The 24,619-nt window shown below is 39.4% G+C and overlaps 1 protein-coding gene and 1 long non-coding RNA gene across 7 annotated transcripts in view; one reads left to right on the top strand and one right to left on the bottom strand.

The window, feature by feature from the left end:
- LOC126412794 (uncharacterized) overlaps window positions 1-9,058 on the top strand; it is a 42,342-nt gene extending 33,284 nt beyond the window's left edge. Inside the window, exons 4-5 of the long non-coding RNA XR_007575342.1 lie at window positions 2,281-2,502; window positions 8,861-9,058. This is a non-coding gene — a long non-coding RNA (uncharacterized LOC126412794). The remainder of the gene's footprint in view (window positions 1-2,280; window positions 2,503-8,860) is intronic.
- The window catches only part of LOC126412793 (uncharacterized), a 113,831-nt gene continuing 89,648 nt past the window's right edge, over window positions 437-24,619 (bottom strand). For all 6 annotated transcript variants that reach the window (XM_050082570.1, XM_050082569.1, XM_050082571.1 and 3 more), the window contains 4 exons: window positions 13,553-13,696; window positions 9,738-10,571; window positions 2,275-2,380; window positions 437-927 (listed from right to left, as the gene is read on the bottom strand). In XM_050082570.1, the coding sequence (XP_049938527.1) occupies window positions 857-927; window positions 2,275-2,380; window positions 9,738-10,571; window positions 13,553-13,696 (1,155 nt within the window). In that variant the 3' untranslated portion in view covers window positions 437-856. The remainder of the gene's footprint in view (window positions 928-2,274; window positions 2,381-9,737; window positions 10,572-13,552; window positions 13,697-24,619) is intronic.

Below are 24,619 nucleotides of genomic sequence, written 5' to 3'. Positions count from 1 at the left end.
TTGCTCTGAGATCTTTACATCTTTAAACATATTCTCATAAATATTGGTCACCTCACACAACAAAAATCCTTTGATGAGTACCCTAACCTGGAACAATTTCTTGTGTGCCATTATACAGAAGCAGAAAGCTGACCTCTTGCCTGTGGCAAATTCTGTTGGTGAGATTTGAAACCATCATTGTGATGTCAGCAGAAAATAACTAAAATACACAATTATACAATTGTTAAAAAGAGTAACAATAACAGTAAACAATGCAGATTTAATACCACATACTCATTATTGTGCTTGACATCAGAAATATTCTTTTTTTTCTTGAAAGCTGCATCAGTACTTAAGGTGTCCAGTGGATTTAAATAAATGTGTGTGCTGCTAACTAGCTTTCTAAGACCACATTCATGGACCATGGAATAAATATCAGAAACTAATCAATAACACCTACTTTCACTACTGGTATAATTGTCAATTCTGATACATGCACAGAACTTTATCAAGATGGAGTTTGTTGAGATACATTTATTTTCCTTGTTCTATTTTATTTGTATGAGCTGACATAGTGTAGCCCTTAAGTTCATGTATAATACATCAATATTACTTGCTTTTGTATTACAACTACAAGATACACACACAACAAATCTCACAAAAATGTCTATCTCTCTTCTCTCATGTGAGAATATGATAACTAAATGACTACTCTTATAGTTAATTATCATTCATACATCAGATCTCAGTAACAAATAGATTTATGTAGATAAAACACAGAGAACTGTCCTTGTGTTAAAGCAGCAAACCTTTATTTAATACATTGATACTCATTTTGAAATCTGTGAATTGTTGTTAATACAACAGCCTTCCTAGCTCAGTCTCCATCTTTATTCTTATCAGAAGCATGGTCAATGTCACTTGGCATTCCTTTCATTACAACAGTATCTGAAACAGCAAAATTTCTTTGTTTATGCAATTAATTTCTCTTCCTTACAAGCATGCTCAACTTTGATAATGCCTGGATGAGGACCATGCACATTCCTTGTAGCACCACCTTACACTAGCCACAAAGCATAGTAACAATCAAAGATTAGATCTCTGCATGAAGCTGGCAAGTGGGATTTTCATATCATTACAGTTTAATTTCAATATACAATATTAGCTACCAAGGAGGAATTACTTCCTAAAGGCTAACATACTGCAAGCATTACTGTTCTATTACTATCAAGCAAAGATAAAATAATTCCGTCTTTAAATGTGTGTAGATCTTTGTTGCACAGTTTCAACAGACGTTACTCTTTCATAAAATATGAAAACATTTTCTTAAATGTTGTTTCCTTGTAAATACTGTACAATACATCAAAGCTTTCTGTAGTCTTTCATGCAAAATAATGTTTGGTTCTTTTCAGTCATGCACACACATACAAAAGCATCTTTGCAACGTAAGATACTTGTTAACAAACTTATGTGCTTGTAAGTGTACTACAAAGAACAAATATTGTATTTTGAATTTCAGAATATAAACTGAAAGGCATTTTATATCCAATAGCCGTGGTTTTCTTAATAAGGAGGACACAATTGCTTCCGCAGTATTTTATTTTTACAGGGTATAAGAACAATGATCTGTAGGGCAAAAACAAGTACAATCAATTGTAGTTATTACCTTGAGCATTTTTTCAGCAATGTGCTGTGCCACTGTCAACACTCAATGATATGGAATAATATTGCGTGCGTGTGTGTGTGTGTGTGTGTGTGTGTGTGTGTGTGTGCGCGTGTGGGCGTGTGTGTGTGTGTGTGTGTGTGTGTGTGTGTGTGTGTGTGTGGCGCGCGTGTGTGTGTGTGTACCATTATTATTATCCTTAATTACAGCAAATCATATTTGTTATTATCTGAAAAATTTTTATCCATGTAACTGCAATGATTTTCAAAAACCTTTGAGATTGTTGGAGGAAAACTTTTCAGACAACATCAAAATTTGAAAAAATTCATTTTTTAACCTGTCTTTGTATTTAAGTATTCCACGTCACACTGTCAATAAATAGGTAAGGACAACTAACAAGAATCCCATTAAGGTTCAAACAAGTGCACAAAGTTTATTGGTAAATATTAAGATTATTACTTCTTTTTAGCAGTGTGGTAATTATAAAGCATTGTTTCAGAAAAAGCAATACAATACGTAAAAGTAAAGGAAATATAATAATACAAAGCAGTGTCAAATGCATGCCTATTAAGAGTACAAAAATGAAGCATTAAATGATAACATCTTTAAATTTCCTCATATCTGAATGTTACCATCAGCAGACTGCTCCACTGATGCTCCACGATCGATATTAGCATCATCCATGGGAGGCCGGTCAACCTCAGCCATTGGTGAATAACTAACACTTGGATCAACACCCTGTAAGAAAACAACAAGCACCCAACTGGAGGACGAAATCTGAAAATGCAGAAATATTGACTGCATATACTGCACTTATTACTCTTTGCAGCCGAGCTAGTTTTGACAATCAATTACAAAAGGTAAATCACAGTTTTGCAACTAAGGGTCTTACAATATCATCTGAATAGTGAAAGCACAGATGAGGTATCCAGTAAGTCAGTCAGGGTGTTGAGCAGTAAAAATTATTTGCCATCAAATTTAGAAGAGAATATGACAATTGGTTCATTCCATTTTTACTATGTCCCAAAGGAAAATAAATCTACATACTAACAAACGAGAACATGTGTCTAAATATTTCTTGAAATTATTATATGTATGAGCCTATCAATTATCAGGATAAATATTTCTGAATGAAGAAATAATGCTAATAGTATGCAATTATATGTGTACAAAATACTTCTCCACTGTGTGCCTCTAAAGGGTTTTTGTCATTAACAGACTGCTTCTTAACAAAGGTCACTGGGCATTGCTTACAATGGAAATTTGTTCATCCCTTCTCTTTATTTAGTTTTAACAGGGCATCTGATTGTTATCAGAGGATAGACACTACTTCCTCTTTTAAAAAAGATGTTGCCAACTTTTTTAGAGCAGTTGCTGATTAAAGAACCATATATAAGAAAATTTGATGTAGTACAACACACACTGACCATTACAATTTAAGGACGTTGCATACGCCAATGCTAGCAACCGATTGTGGAAAAATTTTAATAGTTATCTATTTATGCAGAGCATAATTTCTTGAATAAAAATATAAAACAAACATATCTATGACATATTCAAATTTCATATTTCAATCTCTAGACTGAACTGTTCATATCACTGAGGCATGTTCTGACTTCATGCACAGATACCAATGTTGCTAAGGAGTACAACTGGTGATGTGTGTGTCTGATACAGTAAAGAAAACAGCATGTTAAACTCCAAACGGAAAAGTAGCTAACAGCCCATTTTGGTAATGAAACAGAGCTTCTTAATAAAGGGTAATGAAAGGAAATTCAAAAGTTATTACAGTGATGTCTTCAATTTACAGCATCTATAATTTGCCATTTTAGGTCTTTTATACCTAACCAAGTGGATGTCCATCTCTTTAGACTGGAGTTAATGTCCAAGCTGTAACAGATCATCCCTTGAGACAGTTGAAAGATGGATGTCATTAGTTTAATACATCTGTATATTCAGCAAGAAGTATTATTTACTTGTAATTTTATTGTATTTACGCCTCATGGGGGAAAAAAAAGCTTCTGGTATTTTATCACATAAACATGTCGACATTAATTAAATGCACAAAACTTACAAAATCTGTCAGACTTCCACAAAGTGTTCCAACAACAACTGAAACTGGCACAAAACTAAATTAATTGACAACTATAAGGTCAACAACAACAATAATAATAATAATAATAATAATAATAATAATAATATGGTGGGGCAACTATTTACAGCCTGTAAATGAGACAGAGTAATTTTGGAAAGAAAAATGAGTTTTCATTTGTGTGCAAAGCTATACGCACAATAATTTGCCACAAGTATATTCAGATGAATTTTAGCAAGAAAAAAAGAAATCAGGCACAAGAAGACATTCTTTTCTTCACTAAACTGGATATTGTGTGATGCTACATTTCCTGCTAAAACACAACTCTCAGCTCTTTGAAAATACATTCAATATTTTGGGAACATACACACCAAGGAGAAGCAAATTATAGTTTTTCCCTTTTATACAGAAACCAAATGGACTATAGAAAACAGAGATATGATACTACACTACTGACCATTAAAATTGCTACACCATGAAGATGACGTGCTACAGGCATGAAATTTAACCAACAGGAAAAAGATGCTGTGATAGGCAAATGATTAGCTTTTCAGAGCATTCACACAAGGTTGGCACTGGTGGCGACACCTACAACGTGCTGCCATGAGGAAAGTTTCCAACCGATTTCTCATACACAAACAGCAGTTGACCGGCGTTGCCCGGTGAAACGTTGTGATGCCTCGTGTAAGGAGGAATAATGTGTACCATCACGTTTACGACATTCATAAAGGTCGGATTGTAGCCTATCGCAATTACGGTTTATCATATCCCGACATTGCTGCTCGTGTTGGTCGAGATCCAATGACTGTTAGCAGAATATGGAATAGGTGGGTTCAGGAGGGTAATATGGAACGCCGTGCTGGATCCCAAAGGCCTTGTATCACTAGCAGTTGAGATGACAGGCATCTTATCTGCATGGCTGTAATGGATCGTGCAGCCACATCTCGATCCCTGAGTCAACAGATAGGGACGTTTGCAAGACAACAACCATCTGCACGAACAGTTCGACGACATTTGTAGAAGCATGGACTATCAGCTCGGAGACCATGGCTGCGGTTACCCTTGATGCTGCATCAAAGACAGGAGCACTTGCGATGGTGTACTCAATGACGAACCTGGGTGCACGAATGGCAAAACGTCATTTTTTCGGATGAATCCAGGTTCTGTTTACAGCATCATGATGGTCGCATCCGTGTTTGGCGACATCATGTTGAACGTACATTGGAAGCGTGTATTCGTCATCGCCATACTGGCGTATCACCCGGCATGATGGTCTGGGGTGCCACTGGTTACACGTCTCTGTCACCTCTTGTTCGCATTGACGGCACTTTGAACAGTGGACGTTACATTTCATTTCAGATGTGTTACGACCCGTGGCTCTACCCTTCATTCGATCCCTGTGAAACCCTACATTTCAGTAGGATAATGAACGACCGCATGTTGCAGGTCCTGTACGGGCCTTTCTGGATACAGAAAATGTTCGACTGCTGCCCTGGCCAGCACATTCTCCAGATCTCTCACCAACTGAAAATGTCTGATTAATGGTGGTTGAGCAACTGGCTCGTTACAATATGCCAGTCACTACTCTTGATGAACTGTAGTAATGCGTTGAAACTGCATGGGCAGCTGTACCTGTACATGCCATCCAAGCTCCGTTTGATTCAATGCCTACGCGTATCAAGGTCATTATTACGGTGGTTGTTCTGGGTACTGATTTCTCACGATCTATGCACCCAAACTGCGTGAAAATGAAATCACATGTCAGTTCCAGTATAATATATTTGTCCAATGAATACCCGTTTATCATCTGCATTTCTTCTTGGTGTAGCAATTTTAATGGCCAGTAGTGTATGAGCATGGTAAAATATTTGCATCACCTTCGGGAGTATTTTTACCCATGAAAAAGTATTATCTGGTAGTGCCATGATAAAAAATGTAGTTTGTTTCATACTTCTGGGAAAATACTGCTTTATAGTTAAAGGCTACCGCTTGTTTTCACCATGGAGCAATGTAAGACAAATAGTAACTCGCAATAATCTCTAGTGCCAAAAAAGTACAAATGCAATTTATTGTGCATAGACCTACTGTTTGACCACAAAATGAGTTACATAAGACTTGAAATGATAACAATAGTCAGACATTTTTGTGTGAAACGCAAAACATGGCCCTAATACTGCTGACTTGGAAAGGCAAAAACCAAAGGAGCATTTGTCTGATTATATTGGGGACCTGTAAATTATCAACGATAGGACATATCTACAATACATTTATAAGTATTGCCACCTTGGTAAGTCAAAATAAGTTAATAGATTTAAATAATACCTGTGTAATTCATGGTGAGAGCATATGTTTGAAACAAAATAGTTATTAAAAAAAACAAGCATATGTCAATAACAAACGGAGGCAATAAAAAGAAGGAACTGTGCATCACATGCAAGGTCATTTTAAAATATTCTAGTATTATCAGAAAACAGTCTGGACAGATCTTCCCTCCCTCAGTATGCTTTTCCCACATTCCACTTTTTGTTATGTTAAAGTATCTGGGATCCATGTACAATTCCATTCTGTGCAATGTTCATCAGTAGAATAAGGAAGGGATACACATTATCTAGTTACCAAATTATCCCCTCCACCTTTCCAACCAAACTTTGCACTGTTTCAATAGGGTGAAAATGTAAATCAGAGCCAGGATTGTATCCCAGATCACTCTTAACATAGAAAGACATACAGGAACCAAGAGTTTCTGTCATATCTAAAATGAATAACATTTTTGTTGTTATTTTTTTAATTCACTTTGGTTACCTTAGCATCCTACCTGAAACTTCAATTTGGTTATTTAGTTTTAATCTTTCACTTATTTTACACATCCTTCATCTATTGGCTCATCTGGAGTGAAATAAAATATAGTGATTGCTTTATTTCTGCGAGAAGCTACAGAATCAAGCAATAAATAAAGCTACTGTTTTTTATGGTTGGCATTTTAAGGTTTAAGCATGTGAGTTCAATAACAACATCACAAGCACAATTTCTTAAAAGCCTTACAAGTAGGAAAGTAACAACTTTGATTAATTATATAGACCAAAAAAAGATTAGAAGGAAATTGAGATTAACCTGGAAACAATATAATGCCAAATAATGGCTGTGTTGAACTGTGTGATGTATAAGGTAGGCCTCCTACCTAACAACAGTAACAGTAAGAAGAGAGACACACAGAGTTACATAAAACACTGTGTATGTGTCACCTGCAGTAGTTTAGAACATAGTTAGGACTTGTTAACAAAGTTACAAAATGAACAGTTATACAGTTATTTTGCAACATATATAGATAATTTTTCCTCAAATTATTTTCATCACTTCCTGTGCAGAATGACGTTCACTAAGATAAGTTGTGATTAGCTTCGAAAGCCAAATGAATACTTCATAACTGTTCAGATTATGATTCCCCTCCTTCATCCTTTAACAACACGGGGCTAATCAATGTATTAAGATGAAACCACAATACCTTATATACACACTTGGGAGTAGTGAAAGCTTCCTTTAATAGTTGTATTTGCAAGGTGTGCAAGAAAAGTAACGAGACCGATTTTTTATCTATCAAAGTTTCTATTTTTTTCAAACAACAATATTGTCCCTTAAAAGTAGTTCCTTTTCAGTCATCGTTTCCACTTGGTAGCAGCACTGAAGGGCTTCAACTGATGTGGCCTTTACATGTCAGTCATGTTCTTTTGAATACTCTCCAGAGTCCCAAAATGACATCCTTTTGAGACATTTTTTGATTTCAGGGAGGAAAAAGTCACAAGAACTCAGATCTGGTGACTAGGGCGGCTGTGCAGCAACAGGAATGCCTTTTGAGGTCAGAAATTCCGTGGTGGAAGTGTCATTGTCATGATGCAGCCTCCACTTGTCTGCAACATCTGGTCTCACTCCATTCACCCTTTTCTGAGCCTTCCAAGGGCATGTTTCTAACAACCATCATCCTTATTGTTAAGCAGCAGAAGCATGCACATGTCTGACATTTTCGTTGGTTTTTGAAGTTGAAGGTCTCTCTGAATGAGGTTCATCTTCAAGGTGTTCTCGGCCTTTCAAAGGAGACATGTGCCAGTGAAAACCTTGTGCTCTTGATAAGGAATGTGCACCTTATGTTAGTTTTAACTTTTCAACAAGTATAATACAAAACTTGATTGCACAACGTTGTTCTAAATTCCAATGTTCCATTTTTTAACACACAACAAAAACACAATTTCACTGATGGCACTTTCAAAAATCTTGTAATGGCTGTATGGAGCTGAAACATGGACTGAGCATCTGGAAGGGATGAACACAGTGTCGCCAGATCGCTCGCAGCGCTGTCTGTATCATTACTTTTCTCACATACTTCATATTTATTAGCTATAAGAGTTGAAATATTTTTTATATTGCTAAAATGTTCATTCCTCTAGTATTGTGTAAAATTACTACAAGCCACCACTCTCCTGTTTAGTCTTATTTGACGTTTTCTGGTGGCAAAAGTGTCACAAAAAATGTGATAGTCTGCTCCTGTAGTATTCTTGAAATCTGGTCCAATGGCCTCGTTTTAAAACTTTTCAATCAAAAATGTTGCTGATGAATAATCAGGCACAATTTGGGAGAAAGCAGCTTTTTTAAGATATTGTTATAGTATCAGGAAAAAGTCTTCTTTTTAATTTTGAGATGCACCACCAGGGAAACAGAAACATTGCAAAAGCACCTTTGCAACCACTGAATGAAACTTTGATACCTGGGCGGAAGGGGAAGAACTGTGTTTTGATTATGTGACACACTTCTTTCTGGGTTATCTCGACTTTAAAATACAGGTCTTCACTTCAGTTCCTTTGCTCAATAAGCAGTTAATATGAGGGAGAAGCAACAGGCACAGGAACCATTCACTACTGCAAAATGTTTCATTTATAACGTGATCAAGGCTGGAAAAAAATTTAAGTGATTTTTTTGTGAGCAATTATTCCATATATAATTTTAGTGCATTTTGCTGAGTCATGTCACCATAGTGCCATCTACAAAATGGCCGAATCTATCTCAACTGTTGTTTTTTGCTGATAGCGTCTATAAACAAAGAGCAATAAATATATTTACTTCATTTTTCTTTGCAGTTCAGAAGAAGTAACATCCGCAAAAACAAACACCACATACAAATGGGGCAGTCGATCCTACAGAATCAAAACATATACTAAATATTTTGAACCCAAAATGTTTTACAGAGAAAACTTAAAAAGAGGCAAATTTTCAAAGCTATAAAAGGTAGAAAAAAATTACATTATTGCCCCTCAATACATGTAGGGAGGAAGTAAAGTGAGTATCAATTAAAAAAAAAAAAAAATGAGAAGGATATGAAAGTGCCCTGAAAGAATTAATAAATAGGAAATAAAAAGAAACAGATTGAAAATATACAAGATGTTTATTACTAATAGTTTTTACACCTGTTCACTTCTTATTAATTCACATTTTGTGACAGTGGAGAAAATACAACATGTATATGTTTTTATGCGACATGGAAGGTGTGTGTACTTTAAATACCTATTGTCAATTATGGCGGTGGTGGTGGTTGTGGTGGCGGTAGTAGTGGAGGTGTTGCTACCGAGATCACGAGGTTTATGAATGGTATTCCGTAATGATTACTTATAAAAAGTTACCAAATTTTATATGAAGAGAGTATAAAAACAGATCCTGCCAACTGCAAAATAAAAGGTTCTCCGTGTAGTATTGAAGTATATTGAAATGAGAATATAAGGATACTTAGCATAGAGTGCACCATTACCCTTTACTCTGGCTGTGTGCAGCTTAATCTGCAATTATTTATGGCCCTACATAATAATAAAATAAAGAATCTGCTGTTTATGCCAAACATTATTATGTCACACATACATCAGTTGAATTAATGCTGCACTGTATGCAGTATTTTAGGGAGACTATTTACTCCTCCAAGATATTCAATGTTTATGACAGAAAATAATATTAAATGTTTTGTACCTGGTGTGATGCCACATCTGGATGCTGTTGAGGATGATAGTGTCTCGGAGGTATATGGTACTGATAAGGAGGATAATATGTATGAGGATGTGGAGGATACTGCGTGTATGGCTGATAAGCAGGTTGCTGCTGAGGGTATGGGGGATAACCAGTGTGAGTGTGTGGTGGGCGAGGTGGTACTGGCACTGTCTGTGGTGCATTTGGATTACCAGCTGGTCCTGCTGCTGCTGGTGGTGGTGGTGGATAACCTTGATATGGTGGTCCAGGTGGTCCTCCAGGTTGTTGATGAGGGGGAGGCAGCCCTGGCTGACCTGCTGGATGACTGGCAGGCATGTGGGGTGTATGCTGCTGAGCTGCAATTGCCGGTGGTAAACCTACTGTTGGTGGTGTCGATACTTTACGAGGTGGGGGTGGTACAGAGGGAAGTGCTGGGGATTGAGTAATTTCAGAGGGCAACTTTGTTGGTGCCATAGGACCAGGTTCAGTTTGTTGCGGTGCTGGCTGCTGTTGCTGCTGCAACTGTTGCTGCTGTTGAAGAATGTGTTGCTGTTGAGGATGCTGCATCTGCTGTTGCAACTGAGATTGTAATTGCAGTGGCGGATGTTGTTGTTGTTGTGCCTGAGGTTGCTGCTGCTGCTGCTGGGGTTGTGGTGGCAGCTGCGGCTGTTGCAGCTGTTGTTGTGGCAATGTTTGCTGCTGCTGTGGCAATGGTGGTGGTTGTTGTTGTTGCTGCTGCTGCTGCTGCTGTGGCGGCGGTGGTGGTGGTGGTTGTTGTGGCGGCTGTGTTGTTTGCTGCTGTTGTTCAGGTTCATTGCTTGGCTGCACATCCATTGGCTACAACATGACAGCAATAAAACTTTAGACTCTCTTCAAAATCGCTAATATATTGATTTGTGCACAAAATTTCTTCAGACTAGAGACCAGAAAAAATGAAGTAAAAGCAAAATTATGTGACATGCTTTACACAGCATATGAGACTAAGAGACAGAATCAAGAAAAGTACTAAACTCGGCACTGGAAAGAAAGTCTTAAACCATCTGGGGCTGGGAGTAAGATGACTGACAGAGTCACAACAGAAACATGTAGCACAGCACTTTGAAAATAAATCATAAAAAGTAAGATGCATCCAGCCAAATACTAAGAATTCAATAATGATGCAGCACATAATACTAACAAAACTATAAAGGTGGTGTTCTTAAATCAGTTACATAAGTGAATAATCTATGTTGCATCCATATGAATGATACTGAAGTACCAGAGATTTGACTTCTATTTCTACATTTTAAAATAAAAGTTCGTCTCTTTGGAAAAATAAAATTGGACTACTTGAGGTAATTTCTTTCTTAAAAGGATAAATGACTTACAAATGATAAAAACACAAGATTAGCACACTTCTGGATTCCACTACGTGTGTTAACTTATGTTCAGACAATGTCCTGATCCTGTCACTAATTTAAGGTTGTGATAATAATGTGGTTAAAGAAAGGTTTCAGAGCATTGTCAACTGCAAATATTTAAAATACTGTGAGCAGTTTCCAAAAATGTAACTCTCTTTAAGTTTCAGAGTAATGCTGATGCACATTCACTTATTAACTATAATAATAACTACATGCAAAATTGTTTCTTACAAATGAAAAAACAAGTTTGAGACAGTAATGGTGCATTTTCATATACACATGCCCTCTTTGATCTTTATTCTTTTGTCACTATTAAAGTCAAATATTCAGGATCTGTAACTGAAATAAAAAAGCTCTCAATGTCATTAACAAGTTTACTTAGAAGCAAGAAATGTGACACCACATTCACAAACATTGTATCTCACTCCCCCGCCGCTCCAACACATTCTTCATTTACACAGAATTTCAGCAAAACTTTTGTGCAAAATTCTAGCCGAGTTTTTGTTCTGGCATAACCACAAGTGCTGGAATGAAGATGAAGAACGCAAGACCATAGAAAGCGGTGAGAAGCTGTCAGCCAATAGCGCGCTGACCAGGAGCGGCATCTAGTGGAAGTGAATACAAGCACTGTTCCTGCCAGCCTTGGCCAGATATTAGTGGATAGTATTCACAGAGTATTAGCACAGCCTAGCAGAGCACTACGAGAACAGTTATCAGTGATCCACATCCATTGCTTGTTGGGGCGTTGTCTATAGGGGAGAACACTTCTGTTTGCATGTCGCTCATCGCTTGTGAGACCCTTGTTATTTCAAATTTAAGTATTGTCTGTCTGCTTTATTGAAATAAAACTACTAATGTTATTTGCTTGAATTGTATAGCATTCCGAGACTGCAGCATCCCTTAGGCACCCTATATGCGACAAGTGGGCAGGACCCCACAATTGACGATGAGGACTCAACAGTTTAGCAACAAGGGAAATCGAAAACCTCACTGACATTACCCCAGATTCATTTCAAGCAATTTTTGAAGATATAAATCAGAATGGCTAGATCAGGATACAAGGCCCACAGGTTATGATACACTACCACACTTCTAAACAGACATGATGTAGTACAGCCAATCTACTGTTGAGCAGTAATAACAGCCATTCTTTGTTAATATTCAAACAATGCACAACTATCAGAAATGGTAGGATGACATCCTACTCACCACATCGTTCATCAGATTTAGAAACTACACACATGCCATTAAGAAAGTAGAAACTACACACATGCCATTCTGGCAGATTCTCACTATTTCCTTCTCTCATTATAAATATCATTATATTTTGTCACACTCAGTTATTATGAATATCCCCATCAACTATTAGTTATTTGTGATCATGGAGGCTAACCTTTGTGCTTTGTTGGCTGAGGGGCATCTGATGCTGTACAACAGCCTAAGCAAATTGGTGGGGCAAGTCATCCCCCACCCCTTCCCACCAAGTTCTTTATAATGTGCAATTTCCCAATGTTGGAGATAATGGTTCTTACTAAAGCATGCACACAGCTTACAATAACTGGGGTACAGCAAGAGGGGTACAATAAAGGAGTGCTTACATCTGTGTGCCTTGCGGCTAGGTACTGGTAGCTGTATGGCTAGCTTGCTCCACACAGATGATGAGGCACCCAGTGTAAACACAGGTGTGAATGGTACCACTTGCATGCACATGTTGAGAAAGAGGCATGAACATAAACCCGTGCCTTTACTTGCACGTGGGGCAAACACAGTCACACGGTGACTAGCTGTAAGGTGCACAGGTGTAAACGCACTCTAAGAGAGCCCACAGCCTGGCCACAGTATCCAGACGCAGTGGCCGTGCCTGTGCATGGTTCTGTGAATGTGTGCATGCTTTCTATTTCCAAAGAATAATTTAGTGGCCTTTTCATTGTGCTTGTCCAGAACTCAACACCTTCTCTATCTGGTGAGTAGCAAACTATCCTTTTCACAATAGTGTTATTTTCAATACTACTTTATGCCTGAATTTTTTAAAAATTTGAATTCACATCTTTGTGAGTAAAACAGTTTAAATGACAGAAAATGAAGAGTGATAGAGAAAACAATTTCATGAAATCTGTGCAGGTAGATCAATGAAATATATGGTGTGAAACGCATAACACTGTGGTATGCACTAAAACATGAAGTATAAAACTGCAGCTCTGGGCAATTTCATCTTTAACAAGCATTGTCTAGATTAAAAATTATTATTGTGTGTATTTTATATGCTACACTGTGAAAATGGAAGCTACAGAAATTATAAACTGATGCAATTCAGAACAAAAGAAGCAAAACAAGACAACTAGCAAACAGAATATGCAACAATTTGCACTGCAACTCAAAATACAAAATCATTTCACATAATTAAAAGCAATTATTTACCTCAGGTTTAGGCTGAGAATCTTCTGTTGAGTTTTCAGCAGTTGGAGGTGCCTCTTCCGTCTTCATGCGTTCCTTGCGAAGCTGTTCATACTGACGTTCCACCATACGTTGGAAGGTTTCATCATCCACAGCACGCACACAATGCTACAAAAACATGTCACCTTTTAATAGTGAGATCAGTAAAGTTCATCTGCAATAATTTATTTATTTTTACATGTTGCCAAGAAAGTCTCTCTCTCTCTCTCTCTCTCTCTCTCTCTCTCTCTCACACACACACACACACACACACACACACACACACACACACACACACACACACACCTGCACCCCTACATCGTACTGGCTGGGCGCACAATGCCGGGATTGAATTTCGGCAGATGTACTGGGGTGGGGTGGAGTAGAGATTGTTTCATTCAGGAGGCAGAGAGGGAGAAGGAGAGGGAGATGGGAGGTAGGAAGAGGGTTTGGGGATAGGTAGCTCACAGTGTGGAGGGAGGCAGCAGGTTTGTGATACACTGGTATCGGAGCCTGTAACAATGTAGCACACAATGCAGGTGACATGAAGGTGTGAATTAGAAGGGTATGACATGACAGAAGAAAGGGAAATGTTGAATGGAGTGTGTGGGGACAGTGGGGTAGTGGAGGTTTTGGCCACGAAGGTTGCAGGAGCGAATGATGTGTTGTGAGGGTGATTCCCATTAGCATAGTTCAGAAAAAGTAATGGTGGAGGGGAGGATCCAGATGGCACTGGTTGCAAAGCATCCATTATCTCTAGTATGTTGTGTCCAGCTGCATGTTATGCTGCAGGGTGATCATGTTAGTTGTTGGCCATAGTTTGGCAGTGGCCATTCATTCTAGTGGACAATTGGTTTGTTGTCATACAGACATAAAACACTGTGCAGTGATTGCAGAAGAGTTGGTATATGACATGCTTGCTTTCACATGTGGCCCACTCTGATGGGATAGGGTAAGTCTGTGGCAGGACTGGAGTAGGAAGTGATGATGGTGAGGGTTGGAATGAACGGGTCTTGCACGGGGTCTTCCATAAGAATATGACCCTTGTGGGAAGGGGGAGTGGGGATAGGGATTGGCTAGGAAGCTATGTCAGTTGGGTGGGTGATAGAATGCCACTCTAGACATGGTGGGAGGATGTCCCGCATTTCCATGTACTAAGATAGATAAGGCACTGGTGAAGAATATTGTTCACATAATTCCAACATTTTTTGTCCTCTGGTGGCCAGTCCATACGGGAGTGACTTTTTGGTGTGGAAGGGGTGACAGCTGTCAAAATGCAGCTAGGGTTTAATATGGGCAAAGGTATGGATGGAGTCATTAGAGAGGTGGAGGCCAACATCCAGAAAGGAGGCACGTTGGGTTGAGGAAGACCATGCGAAGCAGGTGGAAGAGAAGGTGTCGAGGTCATGGAGGAATGAGGATAGGGTGTCTTGGCCCTGAGTCCAGAGCATGTGGGAGGCTACACTTTATTCAATTGACTGGAGGTGTTGGTTAACAAGAGCTGAAATTCTTTTGGTAGGAGCACATTAACCAGCTACCATGGGGCATCCAGGATTACTGGATTTGTTGATTTTGGGTAGCATGTAGAAGGTGTGTGTGTGTGTGTGTGTGTGTGTGTGTGTGTGTGTGTGTGTGTGTGTGAATGGAATGTTGTTAGAGTGAAGAGGGAGATGGACTCAGGGGAGAGGTTCTGGGATGGACCAAAGCATTGGAGGTTAAGTTGTAGTTCTGTGATGGTATCATTATGGAGGATTTTGCAGGGGGAAGCCTTCTGTCAGGTACCCACTGCAATTCATAATGGCAGTGGTGGAGCCTTTGTATCCAGAGAGGATGGTTAGATCACGATCTATGTTGGGATTATGAATAGCTGTCCTTTCTTCTGTTGAGAGGTTAGTGTTCTCAGGAGGGGACTTGAGGAAGGATGGTGAGACCAAATTGGTGTTAAAGGTGACCAAGGAATGATTCAGTGGGGTGGGGGGTTCGTAGTTGGATGGTGATATAAACTGGGAAAGCCAAGGTTAAATGTTAGGATTAGCTTGGCTTTGGTTGGTGGGATTGGCAGCAAAGAAGTGTTCTACTGTAGGGGATGGTAGAAGGAGCATAGGTCTTTAGCAAGTGCAACATGGTTAAACTTGGGTGTAGAGCTGAATGTAAAGCCTTTGGACAAGACAAACTTCTATATGACTGAGGTTTTTTGGTGGAAAGTAACAGCAGTGTTTTGGGTTTGTTCGGGTTATGAGTTTTGTGGAGTGTTGGTAAGAAAGTTTTAGAGGACTTGGAAAATTGTGAAGATCAGCTAGGTAGGGTCTGAGCACTGAAATGGTTGACAAGGGGGTTCACTGTGGGCAGGATACATGTTGATGGATAGTGATGCTTCAAGGTGGGAGAAAGGACAGCCATACATCATCTCAAAACAAACTCTGACCTATCATTCTTCCTGCAGATAAAGTCTCTGCCACTGTTGCAATGAATCGCACTGACTACCTGACAGATGGCTTCTGCCAACTGTTAACTCCTTATCCCAACCACAAACCACACTCCATCTTCTAAATGCTACCCAAAATCCGTAAACCCAACAATCCTGGACACCACATTGAAGCTGGTTATTGTGCTCCCACATAAAGGATTTCTGTTCTTGTTCACCAATACCTCCAACCAATTGCCCGAAGCCTAGTCTTCACATCAAATAAACTAAACATTTCCTTCACCGACTCCCCACCATACTCACACTTTTACCACCTGGACCCCTACTCTTCACTGTTGATGCCACATCCCTATACACCAACACCCCTTACGCTCTTGGTCTTGCTGCAATCTAACGCTACCTCTCCCACACCTTTCAGATTCAAACATACTACCTCATTAGTTGTACATCTTTCAAATTATTTCCTTGAACACAACCACTTCTCCTTTGAGGGGAAGGTATATAAACAAATCGATGAAGCACAGCCCTGGGGACATCAGCATTGCACCCTCCTATGCCGAAGTTTTATGGGCCATCTATAGAAAACCATTCCAGCTTCTCAAAATGGGAGAGCCCTTGGGTTCAAGTTCACTGATGATATCTTCATGATCTGGACTTAAAGCCAGGACACCTTATGCTCATTTCTCCATAACAACACCTTGTTCCCCATCCACTTCACCTGGTCTCTCTCAACCAACATGCAACCTTTCTGAATGATGACTTCCACATCTAACGGCTGCATTCACCTCTCTCTCCATATTAAAATCCTACCTGCATTTTGACAGCTGTCATCCCACTAACACCAAATATCACTCCCAGATAGCCTGGCCACTTGAGGACATTGTATTCACATCAATGAGAATTTGCATGCTCGGTATGCTGAAGCTAATGAAGGACTTCACATGCAGGCACCCCCCCCCCCCCCCCCCCCCCCAACACAGTTCGCAAACAGTTTATCCATGCCATATCCTCACACATACCTAATACTCCCACCACCTCTAAGAAAAAATTACAAAGGAGGGTCCCCATCATCACACCATATCACCTTGCACTAGAGAAATTTAAGCATGTCCTTTGTCAGGGCTTTGATTATCTATCAAGCCTGGAAATGAGTCATCCTACGCAAGATCTCTGACACCCCTCCAAAAGTGGTATTCCATCATCCTCCTAACCTATGCAACATACTGGTCCACCCCTCTGACGCTCCCACTTCCAACCCCTTGTCACAGGGATCAAATCCCTATGGAGTACCTAGTTACAAGACTTGCCCTATCCATCACTCCAAACTTCCTACTCCAGTCCTGTCATACACTTATCCTATCCCATCGGAGGCAGGGCCATATATGAAAGTAACCATTTTATATACCAACTACGCTGCAACCACTGTACGGCTCTCCATGTCCACATGACAACCAACGAGCTATCCATCGGAATGAATGCCCACTGCCAAACTGTGGCCAAGAACAACACTGACCACCCTGTGGCACATCATCTTCATCTTCATCATGCTTCACGCTTCAAATTGCTGGTTGATAATTACTAGGTTCTTCACGTTCTGTTGCCAGTACCCACTCGTTACACATTCAGCACGTACAACTGTCACCCCTGCATCCTGCATTTTTGTCCAGCAAATCTGCTGCCTCCCTTTGAGCCACTAACTACCCATCCCCAACACAACTTCCTGCCTCCCACCTCTCTCTCCGTCTACCAGCTCCACCCGACACAACCCACACCCCATATACTGAAATGCAATCCCATCTTTGTGTTGCCTACCAGTCAACCAGTACAACGAAGGAGCACAGTCTCTCTCTCTCTCTCTCTCTCTCTCTCTCTCTCTCTCTCTCTCTCATCTCCCCCCCCCCCCCTACTGCTCTTGGCCTTGCCACAATCTAACACTGCCTTTCCCACACTCTTCAGATTCAAACATACTACCTCATTTTGTGTGTGTGTGTGTGGGGGGGGGGGGGGGGGGAGGAGGAGGGGGGGGGGTGCACTTGTATGTACTGTGGCTCATCCAGGGTGTATACGTGGACAAGGAAAACAAATTCCCCAATTTTTCCCAGATTTCCCGGATGAAAATACACTTTTTCCGTGTTAAGTGACAGTATACTCTTCCTCGGCACTGTAAAACTCATCAGGCCTATGGTTTTATATGCAGGAGTGGAATTTTCCAGCACTTTAGGAAACAAGACTCAAGAGTGGGGAAAACACGTTGTGAAAGACCTTTGATGTGCAGCAACATGTACGCTGCATATTTTCGTATTACGAAGGTATAAATTTGAATTACACCAAACACCGCATGTTACTTTCCGAAACATTGAAATTGAGATTGCGATGCGCTTTTGTAAGACAGTCATAGCTCCTGTCATGTGATCTCGCCGGCTGACGGCAGCATAGGACACATGATGTTGTGAGCCTATAGCAAGATCACTCTTAAGTAACGCGAACACACAAATAAGAAAAGTTAATGGTGTAAATTAATATACATTCACATATAATACTGGTCTCGAAGAATAATAAGCTGGAAGAAAAGTTAAGCTTCCACATATAATGTTGATCTTTTTTGCGCGTGTTACACTTTAAGATACATCACACAAATGTGCCAGTAAAATGACGTAAATGTCTGATCTTTTGGCCTGGAAATTCTTCTAAATGGTCGTCCTCAAAGAGTTGATTTTTAAATGAGAGTCAAAAGCTTTGTGATTTAAGAAATTCATCGTACATTCTCGCACAGTTTATCTTGCGTAAAAAGGAAATCTGCTTTGAATGTAACACTTTTCAAACCACCATTCGCAATATTTTCCCGCGACCTGTTAGAATTAGGTTCGTTTCAGCAGTTGCAAGAGAACGCCAAATAACAGGCATCACCGCACTTGCGCAGCTATGATGATGCAGGAAGCCCATATGTTCATACATGTAAAACATTAAAAGATCTTACGTATGGCATTAAAGAAACAATACATAAGATGATACGTCAAGAGCGTCAAAATTTTGTGAACCATACTAAAACGGATAATTCGGCTTAAAATGCACATTCGTATGTACATTTTCTTGGAGTACCAGTACTGTATTATCTCATGTTTGGTTCTTTATTATGGCATAATGTCATATGTGCACTTGAAATGCAGCGAACAGTAGAAACTAGCCAATAGTGTGAAATTAAACACTTCGTTTCAAATAAACTGACTGCCTCAGCAGAAAAGATTTAATAAAAGCCAAATCTCTTTAGCAAACTGGCAAAAATAACTTCATTGTTCTGTCAGGAAGGTGGAAATAAAATCTGAAACTAATAACATATTTTAGCCTTCCGTAATTATGCGGACGAATTTTAATTCACTTGATAGCTCCCGGCCACAAAAATCCGTTTCGATTTAACGTGAGAGCAATAAACAAAGAGGAAACAACAAAATCACTGAACGTAAACACAGGTCATGTGGACGCTGCCCACCTCAACTCAAGACTGCTCTGTGCATCATCCCCAGATTTACTATATTTCCGAACCGAGGCAATATTAAGCAGTGGCACCCAGCCACACTTCTGGAACCAGAAGCGGGAGAAGGTACAACTCATACGCGACTCAACTGTGCATGCTCAAGAGCCCACCCGCAACAGCTCAAACGAATCTAATTTAAACAGTTGTCACGTCACGTTCATCGGAGGCAGTTTGTTGTTATACAGCATTGCATAGTCTTCCTAAAGCCTTTGACACACTTTGCTGTTGGCAGACGCTTGTATGAGCACTGTTTTGTTTTTGTATACGGTGCATTTCCTTTGCAACTTAAGTTTTATTTTCGTTTTCTTTTTTCTCTCGTTCATGTTTTGTTGCTGCAGTATTATTCTGCAGTAGCGGGATACAGTAATATCCTTTGTTAGAGTATTGGTTCTTACCAGTCAGAATCACAAAAATTTAACTGAAAGCTAAAACAATGAAAAATTCCCGGAATTCTAAACAATTCCCAGGGTTTTCCCGGTTTTCTCCCAGATGAAAAAATTCCCGGGTTTTTCCCGGATCTCCCAGGTCATATACACCCTGTCATCAAAGGATTTATTCCAAAAGTTCAAAAGTTTTCTTTATGTTTCGTGGGTGCTTGTTGATGACTCAACACCTCTGCTATTCTGCGAGTGCTCTACTTTACTCCCAAATTATTTTTACATTCTGCTAGAACTCTCCACACTATACTTAATTGTGTTAATCAAGGGGAAAAAATTACCTTCGTTGAGACAATATTACATTAATTGAGAAAACAGGCAACTCCTTGCAGTGGGTGCAAATAGAATTGTCAAGGAAGTTTACAATTGGTCTATACGCAATGAAGTTACACTGGACATAAAGAAAACAAATACCATGAATTTTGTGTTGAAGACAGAAAGCAACATTGTTAAATTAGATGTGATGGTACCTCTGCAGATTGTGTAGTAAATGCGGAATTTCTAGGTATGAATATTTATTCTTGGTTGATGTAGCGTCACACACAAAGATACTTGCAAACAGAATTTCAGCAGCATGTTATGCACTTACGGATTCTGTCGTCATTAAGTAACAGTCAGTATCTTTTAGTTGCATACTATCCATGAGTATACTCAGTTCTTATCCTTGAATAACTGCTCATTGTAATCTGCTCAAAGCATTGGGGATTAAAGCTACACCATGTGAATTCATTTAACAATCAGTAAAGCATATTAAAAATTACCTCGATAATTACTGGACGAACAGCTCTGTTCATGACCATGGAACAAAATGTCTGGACTGAACTTAAATTTACCAAAACACAATAAACATAAAACTCAAAACAGAATTTTCTCTTGAAGCACAAGATTTTGCAATTCATTCCCCAAGCAGATTTAAGAGATGTCTAAATCAACCTTATTTAAGATGTTGTCAATGAGTACTTATAAATCAATTCATTCTACGAGGGCATACTGAAAAATAATTCCCCTGAATTTTTCATCCTGTTCTCAAGATCGGTTGTGGTATTACATGTCATGCATATCGTTAGGTCAACTTTCCCACTTCACTGATACAAGTTAAATCCTCTGGGACTAGAGGGATCTGAATTGTAGTTCGTAAAATGGCGGTGTTTAATGTAACTATGTCAGTGTGTAAGAAACAGAGTACTGCAATCGAGCAAAGAAACAGTGTTGCTAACCTCATCATAGGTGACAGCCTCATCGTATGTGACAAAGCTGGAAAGTAGATTGTATACGGCAATCAATGAGATCCAGCAGAATTGGGCTCATGATCTTGTCACAGAACATCACTGGATAACACACACAAAGCTTTTAGGCATGAGTGGCATAACAAAAGTGCTTGTACAGGTCATAATCGCAGAAATGGAGTACAGAAAAGTGCATACAAGATAGGTGTCTTGAACGGTCAATGCCAACATGAAACAGAGGAGATTGGACATCTGTCAACAACTTCTTTTGCATTTTGAGCCTTCAGGTGATGGGTTCAACATTGTGACAGGTGATAAAAGCTGGTGTCACCATTTTGATTCCAAGAACAAGAAAGCTTCAATGGAGTTCCACCACAAAGGATCACTTACACCAAAAAAATTCAAGACCATGCTATTATCACGCAAAATCAAGCGCACAGTGTTCTGGGATTTCAAGGTGTGGTGCATACGGAAGTCATGCCTAAAGTCACCACCATAAATTCTAAGGTACTGCAAGACCATCAGAAAACTGAAAGCACAAATTCAAAGAGTTCGTTCACATATGGGACGCCCTCTCCTTCAGAATGACAATCCAAGACCATGCAAGAGCACTGCGATATCTGCACTAATCCAAAGTCCTGGGTTGACTGGCATCGATCATCCTCCGTACAGTCCCAACATGGCACAATGCGATTTTCATTTGTTTCCAAAACTTACAGAACACCTTCAAGGAGCTTCACTTTGTTAGTAACAAAGCAATGCAAGCAGAGGTGAGGTTGTGGCTCTGTCAACAAAGTCAAACATTCTACAGTGACATTAACAACAAACTGGTATCACATTGGATGTTTTTGTCCCCACGGTCATAATGTTGAGAAATAAATATGTAGGCATGAAGAATAAAGATGTTGAATGTTAGTAAAGTTTGTTTTACTTAAAAAGTTTAAACGGCTGCAAATAAAAAATTCAGATGCATTACTTTTCAGCACAGCGTCATGAACTGTGAAGATTACTTAGATAACACAGAGCAGAGGTTTAAATTGAAAAATAATGCAAGTAAACAACAACACCACATCTCTGACAATTTACATCACACTTTTGTACTACAATGTCTTCTTTTTTTCCTTTCTGGCAAAGTCACTCAATCTATACTGGATAAGTTACTCTAAATCTCCACAAACAATATTACAAATATCTTATACTCTTTCTGAGCTCAACATCTCATTCATGTTGGAGGGATATCAACTCAACTTTTCAGGCAAGCATATTGGAAGTTGCAGTAACAAAATAAAGGACATCATTGTAGCCGAGGTCCTGATGTCAACTGTTTGTGCAAGTAGCATCGCATTTTGAAATAATTTTTGCACAGAGCACAACATAATCATAACTAACACTTGGTTTAAGAATCATGAAGGAAGGTTGTATACATGGAAGAACCCTGGAGATACTAAAAGGTATCAGATAGATTATATAATGGTAAGACAGAGATTTAGGAACCAGGTTTTAAATTGTAAGACATTTCCAGGGGCAGATGTAGACTCTGACCACAATCTATTGGTTATGACCTGTAGATTAAAACTGAAGAAACTGCAAAAAGATGGGAATTTAAGGAGATGGGACCTGGATAAACTAAAAGAACCAGAGGTTGTGCAGAGATTCAGGGAGAGCATAAGGGAGCAATTGACAGGAATGGGGGGAATAAATACAGTAGAAGAAGAATGGGTAGCTTTGAGGGATGAAGTAGTGAAGGCAGCAGAGGATCAAGTAGGTAAAAAGACAAGGGCTAGTAGAAATCCTTGGGTAACAGAAGAAATATTGAATTTAATTGATGAAAGGAGAAAATATAAAAATACAGTAAGTGAAACAGGCAAAAAGGAATACAAACGTCTCAAAAATGAGATCGACAGGAAGTGCAAAATGGCTAAGCAGGGATGGCTAGAGGACAAATGTAAGGATGTAGAGGCCTATCTCACTAGGGGTAAGATAGATACCGCCTACAGGAAAATTAAAGAGACCTTTGGAGATAAGAGAACGACTTGTATGAATATCAAGAGCTCAGATGGAAACCCAGTTCTAAGCAAAGAAGGGAAAGCAGAAAGGTGGAAGGAGTATATAGAGGGTCTATACAAGGGCTATGTACTTGACGACAATATTATGGAAATGGAAGAGGATGCAGATGAAGATGAAATGGGAGATACGATACTGCGTGAAGAGTTTGACAGAGCACTGAAAGACCTGAGTCGAAACAAGGCCCCCGGAGTAGACAATATTCCATTGGAACTACTGACGGCCGTGGGAGAGCCAGTCCTGACAAAAGTCTACCATCTGGTGAGCAAGATGTATGAAACAGGCGAAATACCCTCAGACTTCAAGAAGAATATAATAATTCCAATCCCAAAGAAAGCAGGTGTTGACAGATGTGAAAATTACTGAACTATCAGCTTAATAAGTCACAGCTGCAAAATAATAACACGAATTCTTTACAGACGAATGGAAAAACTAGTAGAAGCCAACATCGGGGAAGATCAGTTTGGATTCCGTAGAAACACTGGAACACGTGAGGCAATACTGACCTTACGACTTATCTTAGAAGAAAGATTAAGGAAAGGCAAACCTACGTTTCTAGCATTTGTAGACTTAGAGAAAGCTTTTGACAATGTTGACTGGAATACTCTCTTTCAAATTCTAAAGGTGGCAGGGGTAAAATACAGGGAGCGAAAGGCTATTTACAATTTGTACAGAAACCAGATGGCAGTTATAAGAGTCGAGGGACATGAAAGGGAAGCAGTGGTTGGGAAGGGAGTAAGACAGGGTTGTAGCCTCTCCCCGATGTTGTTCAATCTGTATATTGAGCAAGCATTAAAGGAAACAAAAGAAAAATTTGGAGTAGGTATTAAAATTCATGGAGAAGAAGTAAAAACTTTGAGGTTCGCCGATGACATTGTAATTCTGTCAGAGACAGCAAAGGACTTGGAAGAGCAGTTGCATGGAACGGACAGTGTCTTGAAAGGAGGATTTAAGATGAACATCAACAAAAGCAAAACAAGGATAATGGAATGTAGTCTAATTAAGTCGGGTGATGCTGAGGGAATTAGATTAGGAAATGAGGCACTTAAAGTAGTAAAGGAGTTTTGCTATTTGGGGAGCAAAATAACTGATGATGGTCGAAGTAGAGAGGATATAAAATGTATGCTGGCAATGGCAAGGAAAGCGTTTCTGAAGAAGAGAAATTTGTTAACATCCAGTATTGATTTAAGTGTCAGGAAGTCATTTCTGAAAGTATTTGTATGGAGTGTAGCCATGTATGGAAGTGAAACATGGACGATAAATAGTTTGGACAAGAAGAGAATAGAAGCTTTCGAAATGTGGTGCTACAGAAGAATGCTGAAGATTAGATGGGTAGATCACATAACTAATAAGGAAGTATTGAATAGG

Source organism: Schistocerca serialis, chromosome 7 (genome assembly GCF_023864345.2).
Source record: "Schistocerca serialis cubense isolate TAMUIC-IGC-003099 chromosome 7, iqSchSeri2.2, whole genome shotgun sequence".
In the NCBI taxonomy this organism is placed as follows: domain Eukaryota; kingdom Metazoa; phylum Arthropoda; class Insecta; order Orthoptera; family Acrididae; genus Schistocerca; species Schistocerca serialis.
The sequence above is the reverse complement of the archived record's forward strand: the minus strand, read 5'-3'. Positions and strand labels throughout refer to the sequence as shown.